The following is a 17487-nucleotide window of genomic DNA, read 5'->3' as shown; positions in this document are numbered from 1 at the left end:
CAGTGACCGAGGGCAGAGCGGGGATATAAAGGAGAGGGAGCAGTGACCGAGGGCAGAGCGGGGATATAAAGGAGAGGGAGCAGAGACTGAGAGCGGGGCGGGGATATAAAGGAGAGGGAGCAGTGACCGAGAGCAGGGCGGGGATATAAAGGAGAGGGAGCAGAGACTGAGAGCGGGGCAGGGATATAAAGGAGAGGGAGCAGTGACCGAGAGCAGGGCGGGGATATAAAGGAGAGGGAGCAGTGACCGAGGGCAGAGCGGGGATATAAAGGAGAGGGACCAGTGACCGAGAGCGGGGCGGGGATATAAAGGAGAGGGAGCAGTGACCGAGAGCAGGGTGGGGATATAAAGGAGAGGGACCAGTGACCGAGAGCAGGGCGGGGATATAAAGGAGAGGGAGCAGTGACCGAGAGCAGGGTGGGGATATAAAGGAGAGGGACCAGTGACCGAGGGCAGAGCGGGGATATAAAGGAGAGGGAGCAGTGACCGAGAGCGGGGCGGGGATATAAAGGAGAGGGAGCAGTGACCGAGAGCAGGGCGGGGATATAAAGGAGAGGGACCAGTGACCGAGAGCAGGACGGGGATATAAAGGAGAGGGAGCAGTGACCGAGAGCAGGGCGGGGATATAAAGGAGAGGGACCAGTGACCGAGAGCAGGGCGGGGATATAAAGGAGAGGGAGCAGTGACCGAGAGCAGGGCGGGGATATAAAGGAGAGGGACCAGTGACCGAGAGCAGGGCGGGGATATAAAGGAGAGGGACCAGTGACCGAGAGCAGAGAGGGGATATAAAGGAGAGGGACCAGTGACCGAGAGCAGGGCGGGGATATAAAGGAGAGGGACCAGTGACCGAGAGCAGGACGGGGATATAAAGGAGAGGGAGCAGTGACCGAGAGCAGGGCGGGGATATAAAGGAGAGGGACCAGTGACCGAGAGCAGGGCGGGGATATAAAGGAGAGGGAGCAGTGACCGAGAGCAGGGCGGGGATATAAAGGAGAGGGAGCAGTGACCGAGAGCAGGGCAGGGATATAAAGGAGAGGGAGCAGTGACCGAGGGCAGAGCGGGGATATAAAGGAGAGGGACCAGTGACCAAGAGCGGGGCGGGGATATAAAGGAGAGGGAGCAGTGACCGAGAGCAGGGTGGGGATATAAAGGAGAGGGAGCAGTGACCGAGAGCAGGGCGGGGATATGAAGGAGAGGGACCAGTGATCGAGAGCAGAGAGCGGATATAAAGGAGAGGGAGCAGTGACCGAGAGCAGGGCGGGGATATAAAGGAGAGGGAGCAGTGACCGAGGGCAGAGCGGGGATATAAAGGAGAGGGAGCAGAGACTGAGAGCGGGGCGGGGATATAAAGGAGAGGGACCAGAGACTGAGAGCGGGGCGGGGATATAAAGGAGAGGGACCAGAGACCGAGAGACCATTAAATAAATTTAAAACAGAAATAGACAGTTTCCTAGAAGTAAAGGGAATTAGGGGTTATGGGGAGCGGGCAGGAAATTGGACATGAATTTAGATTTGAGGTTAGGATCAGATCAGCCATGATCTTATTGAATGGCGGAGCAGGCTTGAGGGGCCAATTGGCCTACTCCTGCTCCTATTTCTTATGTTCTCATGTTCTTATGAGAGCAGAGCGGGGATATAAAGCTGAGACCAACTCAAATACAGGCAGAAGTTTGAAAGAGTGACATAAGAGACCAGCAGGTTGGTGACTGGTTGGTGAGTAATATATATTTTTGCTCTCTAGGCTAGGGGAGTGGTTTGAAGTAGGAAATAGGAACCTATAATTAGCTGATACTTTACCAAATTAATAACTTAAACTAGATATATTTAGTTTAAAAAATAACTAAAAATAAACCAAGTGAACTAATTACATAAAAACTCTAATTAAGTAGATAAATAAAACAAGATTAGGTGGAGATGGCAGTGCAGGTGGTGTGCCCTATTTACAACATGCAGGAGTTTGTGGAGAGCAGCAAGATCCCAGGCAACCACATCTGCAGTAAATGTCTGCAACTCAAGGAATATTGGCTTAGAGTTGTTGAGCTGGAGTTTGAGGTGCAGATATTGCAATGCATCAGGGAGGGGGAGAGTTGGAGAGTTACCTGGACACTTTGATCCAGGAGGCAGTCACACCCCTTCGGTTCAGTAGTGGTTTAGGTTTGACTAGTGGTCAGGGACAGAAGGATGTGATTGTGAGTCAGGCAGGTAAGGGGACCCCCAGATGCAGTGATGGAGGGGCCTCAGCCTTTGACCTTGTCCAACAGGTACGAGGTACTTGCTACCTGTGTAGATGAGAACAAAGACTGCAGGGTGGATGGGCAATTTGACCACGGCACCGTGGTACAGGAGGCCATTCAAGTGAGGGGAGTAAAAAGGAACGTGGTATCAGATGGAATTGTATCGTCAGGTGGATAGATACCCTTTCTCTGCAGCCGCGACTGAGAGTCCCGAAGGCTGTGTTGCCTGCCTGGTGCCAAGGTTAAGGACATCTCCTCGCGGCTGGAGAAGAACTTGAATCAGGAGGGTGAGGATCCAATTGTCATGGTCTACGTAGGAACCAACAACATAGGTAGAACCAGGAATGAGTTTCTTCTGAGACAGTTTGATGAGCTCGGGTCCAACTTAAAAAGCAGAACCTCAAAGGTAATAATCTCTGGATCACTACCTGAGCCACGTGCAAATTGGCATTGGGACAAACAGGATTAGATGGTTAAATGCATGGCTGAAAGAGTGGTGTGGGAGGCAGGGGTTTCAATTCATGGGGCACTGGCACCAGGACTGGGGAAAGAGGGAGCTGTTCCATTGGGACAGGCTCCACTCCACCAGGCTGGGACTAGTTTCCTGGCAAATTGAATAACTGGGGCGGTAGATAGGCCTTTAAACTAATAAGGCGGGGGGGAGGGTTCAGGTAAGGGTACATTTATCAGTCTAAAGAGAAAAGCCAAGGCTGTAGAGCAGAGTAGTGATTTGCGTAAAAATAAGCCGACTGTGTCAGGAAGGGACTGAGAATTTAACAAAGATAATAGGGCATTAGTGACTAAGGTCACATCAGGGAAAAATAGTAAAGAGTTAAAATTAAAGGCACTGTATCTGAATGCACGAAGCATTCATAACAAGACAGATAAATTAATGGCACAAATTGAGATAAATGGGTTTGACCTTGTTCATTACTGAGACGTGGTTGCAGGGTGACCAAGGTTGAGAACTAAATATTCCAGGGTACTTGACTTTTAGAAAAGACAGACAAAATGGAAAAGGTTTGGGGGTGGGGAGGTAACCCTGATAATAAAGGATGAGAGAAAGGCAATAGTGAGAAAGGACCTTAGCTCAGAAAATCATGATGTAGAATAATTATTGTTGGAGCTAAGAAATAACAAGGGGCAGAAAACACCGGTGGGAGTAGTTTATAGGCCCCCTAACAAAAGTTACAGTTTTGGACAGAGTATAACTCAGGAAATTAGAGGAGCATGTAACAAGGGTAATGCAATAATCATGGGGGACTTCAATCTTCATATAGACTGGGCAAATCAAATTGGCAAAAGTAGTCTGGAGGACGAGTTCATAGAATGCATTCATGACAGTTTTCTAGAACAATATGTCAAGGAACCAACCAGGGAACAGGTTATTTTAGATCTGGTATTATGTAATGAGACAGGGTTAATTAGTAATCTTATAGTTAAGGATCCACTGGGATAGAGTGATCATAATATGATAGAATTTCATATTGAGTTTGAGAGTGATGTACTTAAGTCCGAAACTAGAGTCTTAAATTTAAACAAAGCCAATTCTATAACTATGAGGGGCAAGTTGGCTAAGGTTGATTAGGAAATTAGATTAAAAGATATAATGGTAGATAAGCAATGATGAACATTTAAAGAAATAATACAGAAGTCTCAACGAATATACATTCCTTTGAGGAATAAAAACTCCATGGGAAAAGTGATCCAACCATGGCTAACTAGAGAAGTTAAGGGTATTATTAGATTAAAAGAAGAGGCTTATAATGTTGCCAAGAACAGTAATAAGCCTGAGGATTGGGAGAGTTTTAGAAATCAGCAAAGGGTGATCAAAAAATTGATAAAAAGGGAGAAAATTGAATATGAGAGTCAACTTGCATGAAATATAAAAACAGATTGTAAGAGCTTCCACAAGTATGTAAAAAGGGAGAGATTAGCGAAAGTAAACATGAGTCTCTTAGATGCTGAGACAGGAGAAATTATAATGGGGAATAAGGAAATGGTAGAGACATTAAACAAATATTTTGTATCTGTCTTCACAGTATGACTGTCTTCATGGATTTGTTCAGGGAAGGTCATGCCTTACAAATCTGATTAAATTCTTTGAGGAAGTGACAAGGAGGATTGATGAGGGTAGTGCAGTGGATATTGTCTACATGGATTTTAGTAAGGCATTTGATAAGGTCCCACATGGCAGACTAGTCAGAAAGGTAAAAGCCCATGGGATACAGGGAAATGTGGCGAATTGGATCCAAAATTTGCTCAGTAACAGGAAACAAAGGGTAAAAGTCGATGGGTGCCTTTGTGAATGGAAATCCATTTCCAGTGGTGTGCCACAGGGCTCAGTGTTGGGTCTCTTGCTGGTTGTGGTATTTATTAATGATTCGGACTTGAATGTAGGGGGCATGATTGGCAAATTTGCAGACATCACAAAAATTGGCCATGAAGTTGATAGTGAAGAGGATAGCTGTAGACTCCAAGAAGATACCAATGGGTTGGTGGAGTGGGCGGAAAAGTGGTAAATGGAGTTCAACCCGGAGAAGTGTGAGGTAATGCACTTGAGGAGGGCAAACAGTAAAAGGGAATACGCAGTAAATGGGAATACATTGAGGGGGTAGAGGAAGTGAGAGACCTTGGAGTGCATGTGCACAGGTCCCTGAAGGTGGCAGTACAGGTAGACAAGGTTGTGAAGAAGGCATTCGGAATGCTCTCCGTTATTAGCCGAGGTATAGAATACAAAAGCAGGGATATAATGATGGAACTGTATAAAATGCTGGTAAGGCCACAGCTGGAGTATTGTGCACAGTTTTGGTCACCATGTTACAGGAAGGATGTAATTGCTCTGGAGAGAGTGCAGAGAAGATTTACAAGAAGGTTGCCAGGGCTTGAAAATTGCAGCTACGAGGAGAGATTGGATAGGTTGGGGTTGTTTTCCTTGGAGCAGAGGAGGCTGAAGGGAGACTTGATTGAGGTGTACAAAATTATGAGGGGCCTAGATAGAGTAGACAGGAAGTACCTGTTTCCTTTAGCAGAGAGTTCAAGAACTAGAGGACATAGATTTAAGCTGATTGGTGGAAGGATTAGAGGGGACATGAGGAAAAACTTTTTACCCAGAGGGTGGTGGGTGTATGGAATTCACTGCCCGAATTGGTGGTAGAGGCAGGGACCCTCAACTCTTTTAAAAAGTACCTGGACCTGCACCTAAAGTGCTGTAAGCTGCAGGGCTACGGACCGGGTGCTGGAAGGTGGGATTAGAATGGGCACCTGGTTGTTCTTCAAGCCGGCGCGGACAAGATGGGCTGAATGGCCCCCTTCTGTGCTGTATCTTTTCTATGGTTCTAGTAGAAGACACAAAAAATAGCGGGGAACCAAGGGTCTAATGAGAATGAGGAACTTAAAGTGATCAATATTAGTAAAGAAAAAGTACTGGAGAAATTAATGGGACTAAAAGCCAACAAATCCCTTGGACCTGATGGGCTACATCCCAAGGTTTTAAAAGAGGTGGCTGCAGAGATAGTGGATGCATTGGTTGTGATCTTCCAGAATTCCCTAGATTCTATCATGGTCCCCGTAGATTGGAAGGTAGCAAATGTAACCCCGCTATTCAAGGAAGGAGGGAGAGAAAACAGGGAACTATAGGCCAGTTAGCCTGACACCGGTAGTAGGGAAAATGCTAGGATCTGTTATTAAAGAGGTAGTAACAGGGGACTTAGAAAATCATAATATGATTAGCCAGAGTCAATAGGGTTTTATGAAAGGGAAATTCTGTTTGACAAATCTATTCGGGTTTTTTGAGGGTGTAACTAGCAGGGTAGATAAAGGGGAACCAGTGGATGTAGTTTATTTGGATGTTCAAAAGGCATTTGATAAGGTGCCACACAAAAGGTTGTTACACAAGATTAGGCCTCATGGGATTGGGGGTGATACATTAGCATGGATTGTGGATTGGTTTAAGGACAGAAAACAGAGAGTAGGAATAAACGGATCATTTTCAGGTTGGCAGGCTGTAACTAGTGGATGCCGTAAGGATCAGTGCTTGGGCCTCAGCTATTTACAATATATATCAATGGTATAGATGAGGGGACCAATTGTAATGTATCCAAGTTTGCTGACCATACAAAGCTAGGTGGCAAAGTAAGCTGTGAGGATGCAAAGAGGCTGCAAAGGGATACAGACAGGTTAAGTGAGTGGGCGAGAAGGTGGCAGATGGTGTATAATGTGGGGAAATGTGAAATTGTCCACTTTGGTAGGAAGAATAGAAAAGCAGAATATTTTTTAAAAGATGAGGGACTAAGAAATGTTGGTGTTCAGAGGGATTTGGGTGTCCTTGTACACGAATCACAGAAAGTTAACATGCAGGTACAACAAGCAATTAGGAAGGCAAATGGTATGTTAGCCTTTATTGCAAGAGGGTTGGAGTATAAGAGGAAGGAGGTCTTGCTGCAATTATATAGGGCTCTGGTGAGACCACAGCTGGAGTACTGTGTACAGTTTTGGTCTCCTTACCAAAGGAAGGATATACTTGCCTTAGAGGGGGTACTATGAAGGTTCACTAGATTGATTGCTGGGATGAGAGGGTTGTCCTATGAGGAGAGTTGAATAGAATGGGCCTATATTCTCTGGAGTTTATAAGAATGAGAGGTGATCTCATTGAAGCGTATAAAATTCTTAGAGGGCTTGACAGGGTAGATGTTGAGAGACTGTTTCCCCCGGCTGGAGAGTCTAGAACTAGGAGTCATAGTCTCAGGATAAGGGGTCGGCCATTTAGGACCGAGATGAGGAAAAATTTCTTCATTCAGAGGGTGGTGAATCTTTGGAATTCTCTACCCAGAGGGCTGTGGATGCTCAGTCATTGAGTATATTCAAGACTGAGATCGATGGATATTTGGACACTGAGGGAATCAAGGAATATGGGGATTGGGCGGGTAAGTGGAGTTGAGGTCAAAGATCAACCATGATCTTATGGAATGTTGGAGCAGGCTTGAGGGGCTGTATGGCCGACTCCTGCTCCTATATCTTATGTTCTTAAGTCTTAACGGAGATCAGGACTGAATTAATGAAGCTTTTTCACAGAAATTTTTGCCAGTGTCACCCAGTCAACCCACAGTTCCCAACACACCCATGTATTTTCTGGCCCTCGTCTGTTCGATAACTCACAACATCTTTGCTGTGGAATGTTTGGTGGAGCCATCCTACTTTCAGTTGACGCATGAAACCGAGAAATAATAATTTCTTCAGATGGCGTTGATCCTGAGGAGTTCAGGGAAGACAGGCATGTAATAAACTGGATAGCCAGCTGTTGAAGGTTAGAATACGAGAGCCTGGTCTTCAGTTGCTTCCAAGCCTTTATTCTCAGAGATCCACATTACACACCACACTCTAGATCAGCTCTCTTCTAAATGGATACAAGAGAGTCCCCAGTTGATACCCACCACCTGAGTACAAATAACACTAATTGATATAAATCCTATGGGTATATTTAACAAGGCACACACTTGAAGGCAATACACATGGAGAGGTCAGGGATAAGTTTTGGGATACTCAGTCCCAAAAGGGGGCCGATCATGGAGAATTCAGGGAAAGCTGCTGGGATTGGCTAAACTCCCAGAGACTGCCATTGATGTCTAATGATCAGCAAGGAGTTCCAGAATAATCTATCTGGTGAAAGGATTATTATAAGAAGTTGAACAGAAGGAATTACCTTGTTCCTCGGAGGATGAGGGTGGTCTGAGGAAAGAAGAAAAAAAACTGAATTCGTTTTTGGGCATAACGACTGTTTCCAGTAACAAAGTCTTCGAAAGATATTTCAACTAGGCGGTGTTAAGCCAGGTGCTCAATGGTGTTACAGTGCAAGTATCAGACATGGAGCAAGAGAGCGGGAACTTACTGTGCTGGTCACAGGTGTACAGGACATCAAAACAATTCACTACTGGAATGATGTTGGGAGTGTGGGGAACGCTGTCGGGATCGGGAGTCTGAGGAACGCTGTTGGGATCGGGAGCGTGAGGAACGCTGTCGGGATCGGGAGCGTGGGGAACGCTGTTGGGATCGGGAGCGTGAGGAACGCTGTCGGGATCGGGAGTGTGGGGAACGCTGTCGGGATCGGGAGCGTGGGGAACGCTGTCGGGATCGGGAGCGTGAGGAACGCTGTCGGGATCGGGAGTGTAGGGAACGCTGTCGGGATCGGGAGTGTGGGGAACGCTGACGGGATCGGGAGCGTGAGGAACGCTGTTGGGATCGGGAGCGTGAGGAACGCTGTCGGGATCGGGAGCGTGGGGAACGCTGTCGGGATCGGGAGCGTGGGGAACGCTGTCAGGATCGGGAGCGTGGGGAACGCTGTCGGGATCGGGAGCGTGGGGAACGCTGTCGGGATCGGGAGCATGAGGAACGCTGTCGGGATCGGGAGTGTAGGGAACGCTGTCGGGATCGGGAGTGTGGGGAACGCTGTTGGGATCGGGAGCATGAGGAACGCTGTCGGGATCGGGAGCGTGGGGAACGCTGTCGGGTTCGGGAGCGTGAGGAACGCTGTCGGGATCGGGAGTGTGGGGAACGTTGTCGGGATCGGGAGTGTGGGGAACGCTGTCGGGATCGGGAGTGTGAGGAACGCTGTCGGGATCGGGAGCGTGAGGAACGCTGTCGGGATCGGGAGCGTGAGGAACGCTGTCGGGATCGGGAGCGTGAGGAACGCTGTCGGGATCGGGAGCGAGAGGAACGCTGTCGGGATCGGGAGCGTGAGGAACGCTGTCGGGATCGGGAGTGTGTCGGGTTCAGGAGTGTGGGGAACGCTGTCGGGATCGGGAGTGTGAGGAACGCTGTCGGGATCGGGAGCGTGAGGAACGCTGTCGGGATCGGGAGCGTGAGGAACGCTGTCGGGATCGGGAGTGTGTCGGGTTCAGGAGTGTGGGGAACGCTGTCGGGATCGGGAGTGTGAGGAACGTTGTCGGGATCGGGAGTGTGGGGAACGCTGTCGGGATCGGGAGCGTGGGGAACGCTGTCGGGATCGGGAGCGTGAGGAACGCTGTCGGGATTGGGAGTGTGTCGGGTTCAGGAGTGTGGGGAACGCTGTCGGGATCGGGAGTGTGAGGAACGTTGTCGGGATCGGGAGCGTGAGGAACGCTGTCGGGATCGGGAGTGTGAGGAACGCTGTCGGGATCGGGAGTGTGTCGGGTTCAGGAGTGTGGGGAACGCTGTCGGGATCGGGAGTGTGAGGAACGCTGTCGGGATCGGGAGTGTGGGGAACGCTGTCGGGATCGGGAGTGTGTCGGGTTCAGGAGTGTGGGGAACGCTGTCGGGATCGGGAGTGTGAGGAACGTTGTCGGGATCGGGAGCGTGAGGAACGCTGTCGGGATCGGGAGTGTGAGGAACGCTGTCGGGATCGGGAGTGTGTCGGGTTCAGGAGTGTGGGGAACGCTGTCGGGATCGGGAGTGTGAGGAACGCTGTCGGGATCGGGAGTGTGGGGAACGCTGTCGGGATCGGGAGTGTGAGGAACGCTGTCGGGATCGGGAGCGTGAGGAACGCTGTCGGGATCGGGAGCGTGAGGAACGCTGTCGGGATCGGGAGTGTGTCGGGTTCAGGAGTGTGGGGAACGCTGTCGGGATCGGGAGTGTGGGGAACGCTGTCGGGATCGGGAGCGTGGGGAACGCTGTCGGGATCGGGAGCGTGAGGAACGCTGTCGGGATCGGGAGTGTGAGGAACGCTGTCGGGATCGGGAGCGTGAGGAACGCTGTCGGGATCGGGAGCGTGGGGAACGTTGTCGGGATCGGGAGTCTGAGGAACGCTGTCGGGATCGGGAGTGTGGGGAACGCTGTCGGGATCGGGAGTCTGAGGAACGCTGTCGGGATCGGGAGTGTGAGGAACGTTGTCGGGATCGGGAGCGTGAGGAACGCTGTCGGGATCGGGAGTGTGAGGAACGCTGTCGGGATCGGGAGTGTGTCGGGTTCAGGAGTGTGGGGAACGCTGTCGGGATCGGGAGTGTGAGGAACGCTGTCGGGATCGGGAGTGTGGGGAACGCTGTCGGGATCGGGAGTGTGTCGGGTTCAGGAGTGTGGGGAACGCTGTCGGGATCGGGAGTGTGAGGAACGTTGTCAGGATCGGGAGCGTGAGGAACGCTGTCGGGATCGGGAGTGTGAGGAACGCTGTCGGGATCGGGAGTGTGTCGGGTTCAGGAGTGTAGGGAACGCTGTCGGGATCGGGAGTGTGAGGAACGCTGTTGGGATCGGGAGTGTAGGGAACGCTGTCGGGATCGGGAGTGTGGGGAACGCTGTCGGGATCGGGAGTGTGAGGAGCGCTGTCGGGATCGGGAGCGTGAGGAACGCTGTCGGGATCGGGAGCGTGAGGAACGCTGTCGGGATCGGGAGTGTGTCGGGTTCAGGAGTGTGGGGAACGCTGTCGGGATCGGGAGTGTGAGGAACGCTGTCGGGATCGGGAGTGTGGGGAACGCTGTCGGGATCGGGAGTCTGAGGAACGCTGTCGGGATCGGGAGTGTGAGGAACGCTGTCGGGATCGGGAGTCTGAGGAACGCTGTCGGGATCGGGAGCGTGGGGAACGTTGTCGGGATCGGGAGTCTGAGGAATGCTGTCGGGATCGGGAGTGTGAGGAACGCTGTCGGGATCGGGAGTCTGAGGAACGCTGTCGGGATCGGGAGCGTGGGGAACGCTGTCGGGATCGGGAGCGTGAGGAACGCTGTCGGGATCGGGAGCGTGAGGAACGCTGTCGGGATCGGGAGTGTGTCGGGTTCAGGAGTGTGGGGAACGCTGTCGGGATCGGGAGTGTGAGGAACGCTGTCGGGATCGGGAGCGTGAGGAACGCTGTCGGGATCGGGAGCGTGAGGAACGCTGTCGGGATCGGGAGTGTGTCGGGTTCAGGAGTGTGGGGAACGCTGTCGGGATCGGGAGTGTGAGGAACGTTGTCGGGATCGGGAGTGTGGGGAACGCTGTCGGGATCGGGAGCGTGGGGAACGCTGTCGGGATCGGGAGCGTGAGGAACGCTGTCGGGATTGGGAGTGTGTCGGGTTCAGGAGTGTGGGGAACGCTGTCGGGATCGGGAGTGTGAGGAACGTTGTCGGGATCGGGAGCGTGAGGAACGCTGTCGGGATCGGGAGTGTGAGGAACGCTGTCGGGATCGGGAGTGTGTCGGGTTCAGGAGTGTGGGGAACGCTGTCGGGATCGGGAGTGTGAGGAACGCTGTCGGGATCGGGAGTGTGGGGAACGCTGTCGGGATCGGGAGTGTGTCGGGTTCAGGAGTGTGGGGAACGCTGTCGGGATCGGGAGTGTGAGGAACGTTGTCGGGATCGGGAGCGTGAGGAACGCTGTCGGGATCGGGAGTGTGAGGAACGCTGTCGGGATCGGGAGTGTGTCGGGTTCAGGAGTGTGGGGAACGCTGTCGGGATCGGGAGTGTGAGGAACGCTGTCGGGATCGGGAGTGTGGGGAACGCTGTCGGGATCGGGAGTGTGAGGAACGCTGTCGGGATCGGGAGCGTGAGGAACGCTGTCGGGATCGGGAGCGTGAGGAACGCTGTCGGGATCGGGAGTGTGTCGGGTTCAGGAGTGTGGGGAACGCTGTCGGGATCGGGAGTGTGGGGAACGCTGTCGGGATCGGGAGCGTGGGGAACGCTGTCGGGATCGGGAGCGTGAGGAACGCTGTCGGGATCGGGAGTGTGAGGAACGCTGTCGGGATCGGGAGCGTGAGGAACGCTGTCGGGATCGGGAGCGTGGGGAACGTTGTCGGGATCGGGAGTCTGAGGAACGCTGTCGGGATCGGGAGTGTGGGGAACGCTGTCGGGATCGGGAGTCTGAGGAACGCTGTCGGGATCGGGAGTGTGAGGAACGTTGTCGGGATCGGGAGCGTGAGGAACGCTGTCGGGATCGGGAGTGTGAGGAACGCTGTCGGGATCGGGAGTGTGTCGGGTTCAGGAGTGTGGGGAACGCTGTCGGGATCGGGAGTGTGAGGAACGCTGTCGGGATCGGGAGTGTGGGGAACGCTGTCGGGATCGGGAGTGTGTCGGGTTCAGGAGTGTGGGGAACGCTGTCGGGATCGGGAGTGTGAGGAACGTTGTCAGGATCGGGAGCGTGAGGAACGCTGTCGGGATCGGGAGTGTGAGGAACGCTGTCGGGATCGGGAGTGTGTCGGGTTCAGGAGTGTAGGGAACGCTGTCGGGATCGGGAGTGTGAGGAACGCTGTTGGGATCGGGAGTGTAGGGAACGCTGTCGGGATCGGGAGTGTGGGGAACGCTGTCGGGATCGGGAGTGTGAGGAGCGCTGTCGGGATCGGGAGCGTGAGGAACGCTGTCGGGATCGGGAGCGTGAGGAACGCTGTCGGGATCGGGAGTGTGTCGGGTTCAGGAGTGTGGGGAACGCTGTCGGGATCGGGAGTGTGAGGAACGCTGTCGGGATCGGGAGTGTGGGGAACGCTGTCGGGATCGGGAGTCTGAGGAACGCTGTCGGGATCGGGAGTGTGAGGAACGCTGTCGGGATCGGGAGTCTGAGGAACGCTGTCGGGATCGGGAGCGTGGGGAACGTTGTCGGGATCGGGAGTCTGAGGAATGCTGTCGGGATCGGGAGTGTGAGGAACGCTGTCGGGATCGGGAGTCTGAGGAACGCTGTCGGGATCGGGAGCGTGGGGAACGCTGTCGGGATCGGGAGCGTGAGGAACGCTGTCGGGATCGGGAGCGTGAGGAACGCTGTCGGGATCGGGAGCGTGAGGAACGCTGTCGGGATCGGGAGTGTGTCGGGTTCAGGAGTGTGGGGAACGCTGTCGGGATCGGGAGTGTGAGGAACGCTGTCGGGATCGGGAGCGTGAGGAACGCTGTCGGGATCGGGAGCGTGAGGAACGCTGTCGGGATCGGGAGTGTGTCGGGTTCAGGAGTGTGGGGAACGCTGTCGGGATCGGGAGTGTGAGGAACGTTGTCGGGATCGGGAGTGTGGGGAACGCTGTCGGGATCGGGAGCGTGGGGAACGCTGTCGGGATCGGGAGCGTGAGGAACGCTGTCGGGATTGGGAGTGTGTCGGGTTCAGGAGTGTGGGGAACGCTGTCGGGATCGGGAGTGTGAGGAACGTTGTCGGGATCGGGAGCGTGAGGAACGCTGTCGGGATCGGGAGTGTGAGGAACGCTGTCGGGATCGGGAGTGTGTCGGGTTCAGGAGTGTGGGGAACGCTGTCGGGATCGGGAGTGTGAGGAACGCTGTCGGGATCGGGAGTGTGGGGAACGCTGTCGGGATCGGGAGTGTGTCGGGTTCAGGAGTGTGGGGAACGCTGTCGGGATCGGGAGTGTGAGGAACGTTGTCGGGATCGGGAGCGTGAGGAACGCTGTCGGGATCGGGAGTGTGAGGAACGCTGTCGGGATCGGGAGTGTGTCGGGTTCAGGAGTGTGGGGAACGCTGTCGGGATCGGGAGTGTGAGGAACGCTGTCGGGATCGGGAGTGTGGGGAACGCTGTCGGGATCGGGAGTGTGAGGAACGCTGTCGGGATCGGGAGCGTGAGGAACGCTGTCGGGATCGGGAGCGTGAGGAACGCTGTCGGGATCGGGAGTGTGTCGGGTTCAGGAGTGTGGGGAACGCTGTCGGGATCGGGAGTGTGGGGAACGCTGTCGGGATCGGGAGCGTGGGGAACGCTGTCGGGATCGGGAGCGTGAGGAACGCTGTCGGGATCGGGAGTGTGAGGAACGCTGTCGGGATCGGGAGCGTGAGGAACGCTGTCGGGATCGGGAGCGTGGGGAACGTTGTCGGGATCGGGAGTCTGAGGAACGCTGTCGGGATCGGGAGTGTGGGGAACGCTGTCGGGATCGGGAGTCTGAGGAACGCTGTCGGGATCGGGAGTGTGAGGAACGTTGTCGGGATCGGGAGCGTGAGGAACGCTGTCGGGATCGGGAGTGTGAGGAACGCTGTCGGGATCGGGAGTGTGTCGGGTTCAGGAGTGTGGGGAACGCTGTCGGGATCGGGAGTGTGAGGAACGCTGTCGGGATCGGGAGTGTGGGGAACGCTGTCGGGATCGGGAGTGTGTCGGGTTCAGGAGTGTGGGGAACGCTGTCGGGATCGGGAGTGTGAGGAACGTTGTCAGGATCGGGAGCGTGAGGAACGCTGTCGGGATCGGGAGTGTGAGGAACGCTGTCGGGATCGGGAGTGTGTCGGGTTCAGGAGTGTAGGGAACGCTGTCGGGATCGGGAGTGTGAGGAACGCTGTTGGGATCGGGATTGTAGGGAACGCTGTCGGGATCGGGAGTGTGGGGAACGCTGTCGGGATCGGGAGTGTGAGGAGCGCTGTCGGGATCGGGAGCGTGAGGAACGCTGTCGGGATCGGGAGCGTGAGGAACGCTGTCGGGATCGGGAGTGTGTCGGGTTCAGGAGTGTGGGGAACGCTGTCGGGATCGGGAGTGTGAGGAACGCTGTCGGGATCGGGAGTGTGGGGAACGCTGTCGGGATCGGGAGTCTGAGGAACGCTGTCGGGATCGGGAGTGTGAGGAACGCTGTCGGGATCGGGAGTCTGAGGAACGCTGTCGGGATCGGGAGCGTGGGGAACGTTGTCGGGATCGGGAGTCTGAGGAATGCTGTCGGGATCGGGAGTGTGAGGAACGCTGTCGGGATCGGGAGTCTGAGGAACGCTGTCGGGATCGGGAGCGTGGGGAACGCTGTCGGGATCGGGAGCGTGAGGAACGCTGTCGGGATCGGGAGCGTGAGGAACGCTGTCGGGATCGGGAGCGTGAGGAACGCTGTCGGGATCGGGAGCGTGGGGAACGCTGTCGGGATCGGGAGCGTGAGGAACGCTGTCGGGATCGGGAGTGTGGGGAACGCTGTCGGGATCGGGAGTGTGGGGAACGCTGTCGGGATCGGGAGTGTGAGGAACGCTGTCGGGATCGGGAGCGTGAGGAACGCTGTCGGGATCGGGAGTGTGGGGAACGCTGTCGGGATCGGGAGTGTGTCGGGTTCAGGAGTGTGGGGAACGCTGTCGGGATCGGGAGTGTGTGGAACGCTGTCGGGATCGGGAGCGTGAGGAACGCTGTCGGGATCGGGAGTGTGAGGAACGCTGTCGGGATCGGGAGTCTCAGGAACGCTGTCGGGATCGGGAGCGTGGGGAACGTTGTCGGGATCGGGAGTCTGAGGAACGCTGTCGGGATCGGGAGTGTGAGGAACGCTGTCGGGATCGGGAGTCTGAGGAACGCTGTCGGGATCGGGAGCGTGGGGAACGCTGTCGGGATCGGGAGCGTGAGGAACGCTGTCGGGATCGGGAGTGTGAGGAACGCTGTCGGGATCGGGAGCGTGAGGAACGCTGTCGGGATCGGGAGCGTGAGGAACGCTGTCGGGATCGGGAGTGTGTCGGGTTCAGGAGTGTGGGGAACGCTGTCGGGATCGGGAGTGTGAGGAACGCTGTCGGGATCGGGAGTGTGGGGAACGCTGTCGGGATCGGGAGTGTGAGGAACGCTGTCGGGATCGGGAGCGTGAGGAACGCTGTCGGGATCGGGAGCGTGAGGAACGCTGTCGGGATCGGGAGTGTGTCGGGTTCAGGAGTGTGGGGAACGCTGTCGGGATCGGGAGTGTGAGGAACGCTGTCGGGATCGGGAGTGTGGGGAACGCTGTCGGGATCGGGAGTCTGAGGAACGCTGTCGGGATCGGGAGCGTGGGGAACGCTGTCGGGATCGGGAGCGTGGGGAACGTTGTCGGGATCGGGAGTCTGAGGAACGCTGTCGGGATCGGGAGTGTGGGGAACGCTGTCGGGATCGGGAGTGTGGGGAACGCTGTCGGGATCGGGAGTCTGAGGAACGCTGTCGGGATCGGGAGCGTGGGGAACGCTGTCGGGATCGGGAGTCTGTGGAACGCTGTCGGGATCGGGAGTCTGAGGAACGCTGTCGGGATCGGGAGTGTGGGGAACGCTGTCGGGATCGGGAGTCTGAGGAACGCTGTCGGGATCGGGAGCGTGGGGAACGCTGTCGGGATCGGGAGTCTGTGGAACGCTGTCGGGATCGGGAGTCTGAGGAACGCTGTCGGGATCGGGAGTGTGGGGAACGCTGTCGGGATCGGGAGCGTGGGGAACGCTGTCGGGATCGGGAGTCTGAGGAACGCTGTCGGGATCGGGAGTGTGAGGAAGGGTTTAGAGATCAGGATGCCGATCTGTGAGAAGATCTACGTTGAATGTGAAGGGTTTGTACCGGAGTTTCTGGTGTGCCAGACTGTCTGTCTCTTTTCCAAGACGTTGGTGCTTTATGCCAGACTCCGATTCGCAGCTGTCACTCGCGATCCACTTGCTGCAGGAGCCATTCCATTGCTCAGTCTTCCTGAAAATCGGAAAAGGATTCCATTTTAATTTAGTACAATATAAGATTTTTATTTCCCCTTGAGTTTCTCCTCTTTGTTCCTCTTCTGAAGCTGAATTTTGCTGGAGTACTGTCCCACTGGGGCCAACAACCTTCCAATATCTCACCCAAGTGGTCATCCTTCATGTGTGAGGCAGGTCAGTGAGGGTTGGTGGGCTATTTGACCATGGAAGCATCACTGCTGAGCCTGATCCTGCCTTCTCCCAATGTCCACATGGCGCACTTTCTAATAAGGGTTGGTGGAGAGTGATCTGGAGTAACTTTACCGCTCTTCAATCTAAGGTCTGTTTCGGTGCCCTGACCACCACTCCAGCTGAGATCAACTAACTCAGCACAATGTGCAACTGAAGCTGCAATCTTCCTTTCCGAGTTGAACAGTGAACAGTGCATCTACAAACTGAGCTTCATTTGATATTCAAACAAAGTGGTACAGAAAATAATATTTTGGGATGCAGTATATGAGCAGGACAAAGCAGCCCGCTTGATTGGCACCCCATCCACCACCCTAAACATTCACTCCCTTCACCACCGGCGCACTGTGGCTGCAGTGTGCACCATCCACAGGATGCACTGCAGCAACTCGGCAAGGCTTCTTCGACAGCACCTCCCAAACCCGCACCTAGAAGGACAAGAGCAGCAGGCACATGGGAACAACACCACCTGCACGTTCCCCTCCAAGTCACACACCATCCCGACTTGGAAATATATGAACATATATATTAAGAGCAGGAGTAGGCCATTCGGCCCCTCAAGCCTGCTCTGCCATTTGATAGGATCATGGCTGATCTGATTGTGACCTCAACCTTACTTTCCCGTCTACCTACTATAACCTTTGACTCCCTTGTTAATCAGGTATCTATCTAACTCAGCCTTAAAAATATTCAATGACCCTGCCTCCACCGCTCTCTGGGGAAGGGAGTTCCACAGACTCATGACCCTCTGAGAGAAAAAA

The 17487-nt window shown here is 54.6% G+C and overlaps 1 protein-coding gene across 1 annotated transcript in view; it reads right to left on the bottom strand.

The window, feature by feature from the left end:
* Positions 1-17487, bottom strand: part of dgki (diacylglycerol kinase, iota) — a 338338-nt gene that overhangs the window by 87518 nt on the left and 233333 nt on the right. The window contains exon 26 of the mRNA XM_068000112.1: positions 7936-7961. Within this exon, the coding sequence (XP_067856213.1) occupies positions 7936-7961 (26 nt within the window). The remainder of the gene's footprint in view (positions 1-7935; positions 7962-17487) is intronic.

Source organism: Heptranchias perlo, chromosome 18, assembly GCF_035084215.1.
Source record: "Heptranchias perlo isolate sHepPer1 chromosome 18, sHepPer1.hap1, whole genome shotgun sequence".
Classification (NCBI taxonomy): Eukaryota; Metazoa; Chordata; class Chondrichthyes; order Hexanchiformes; family Hexanchidae; genus Heptranchias; species Heptranchias perlo.
The sequence above is the reverse complement of the archived record's forward strand: the minus strand, read 5'-3'. Positions and strand labels throughout refer to the sequence as shown.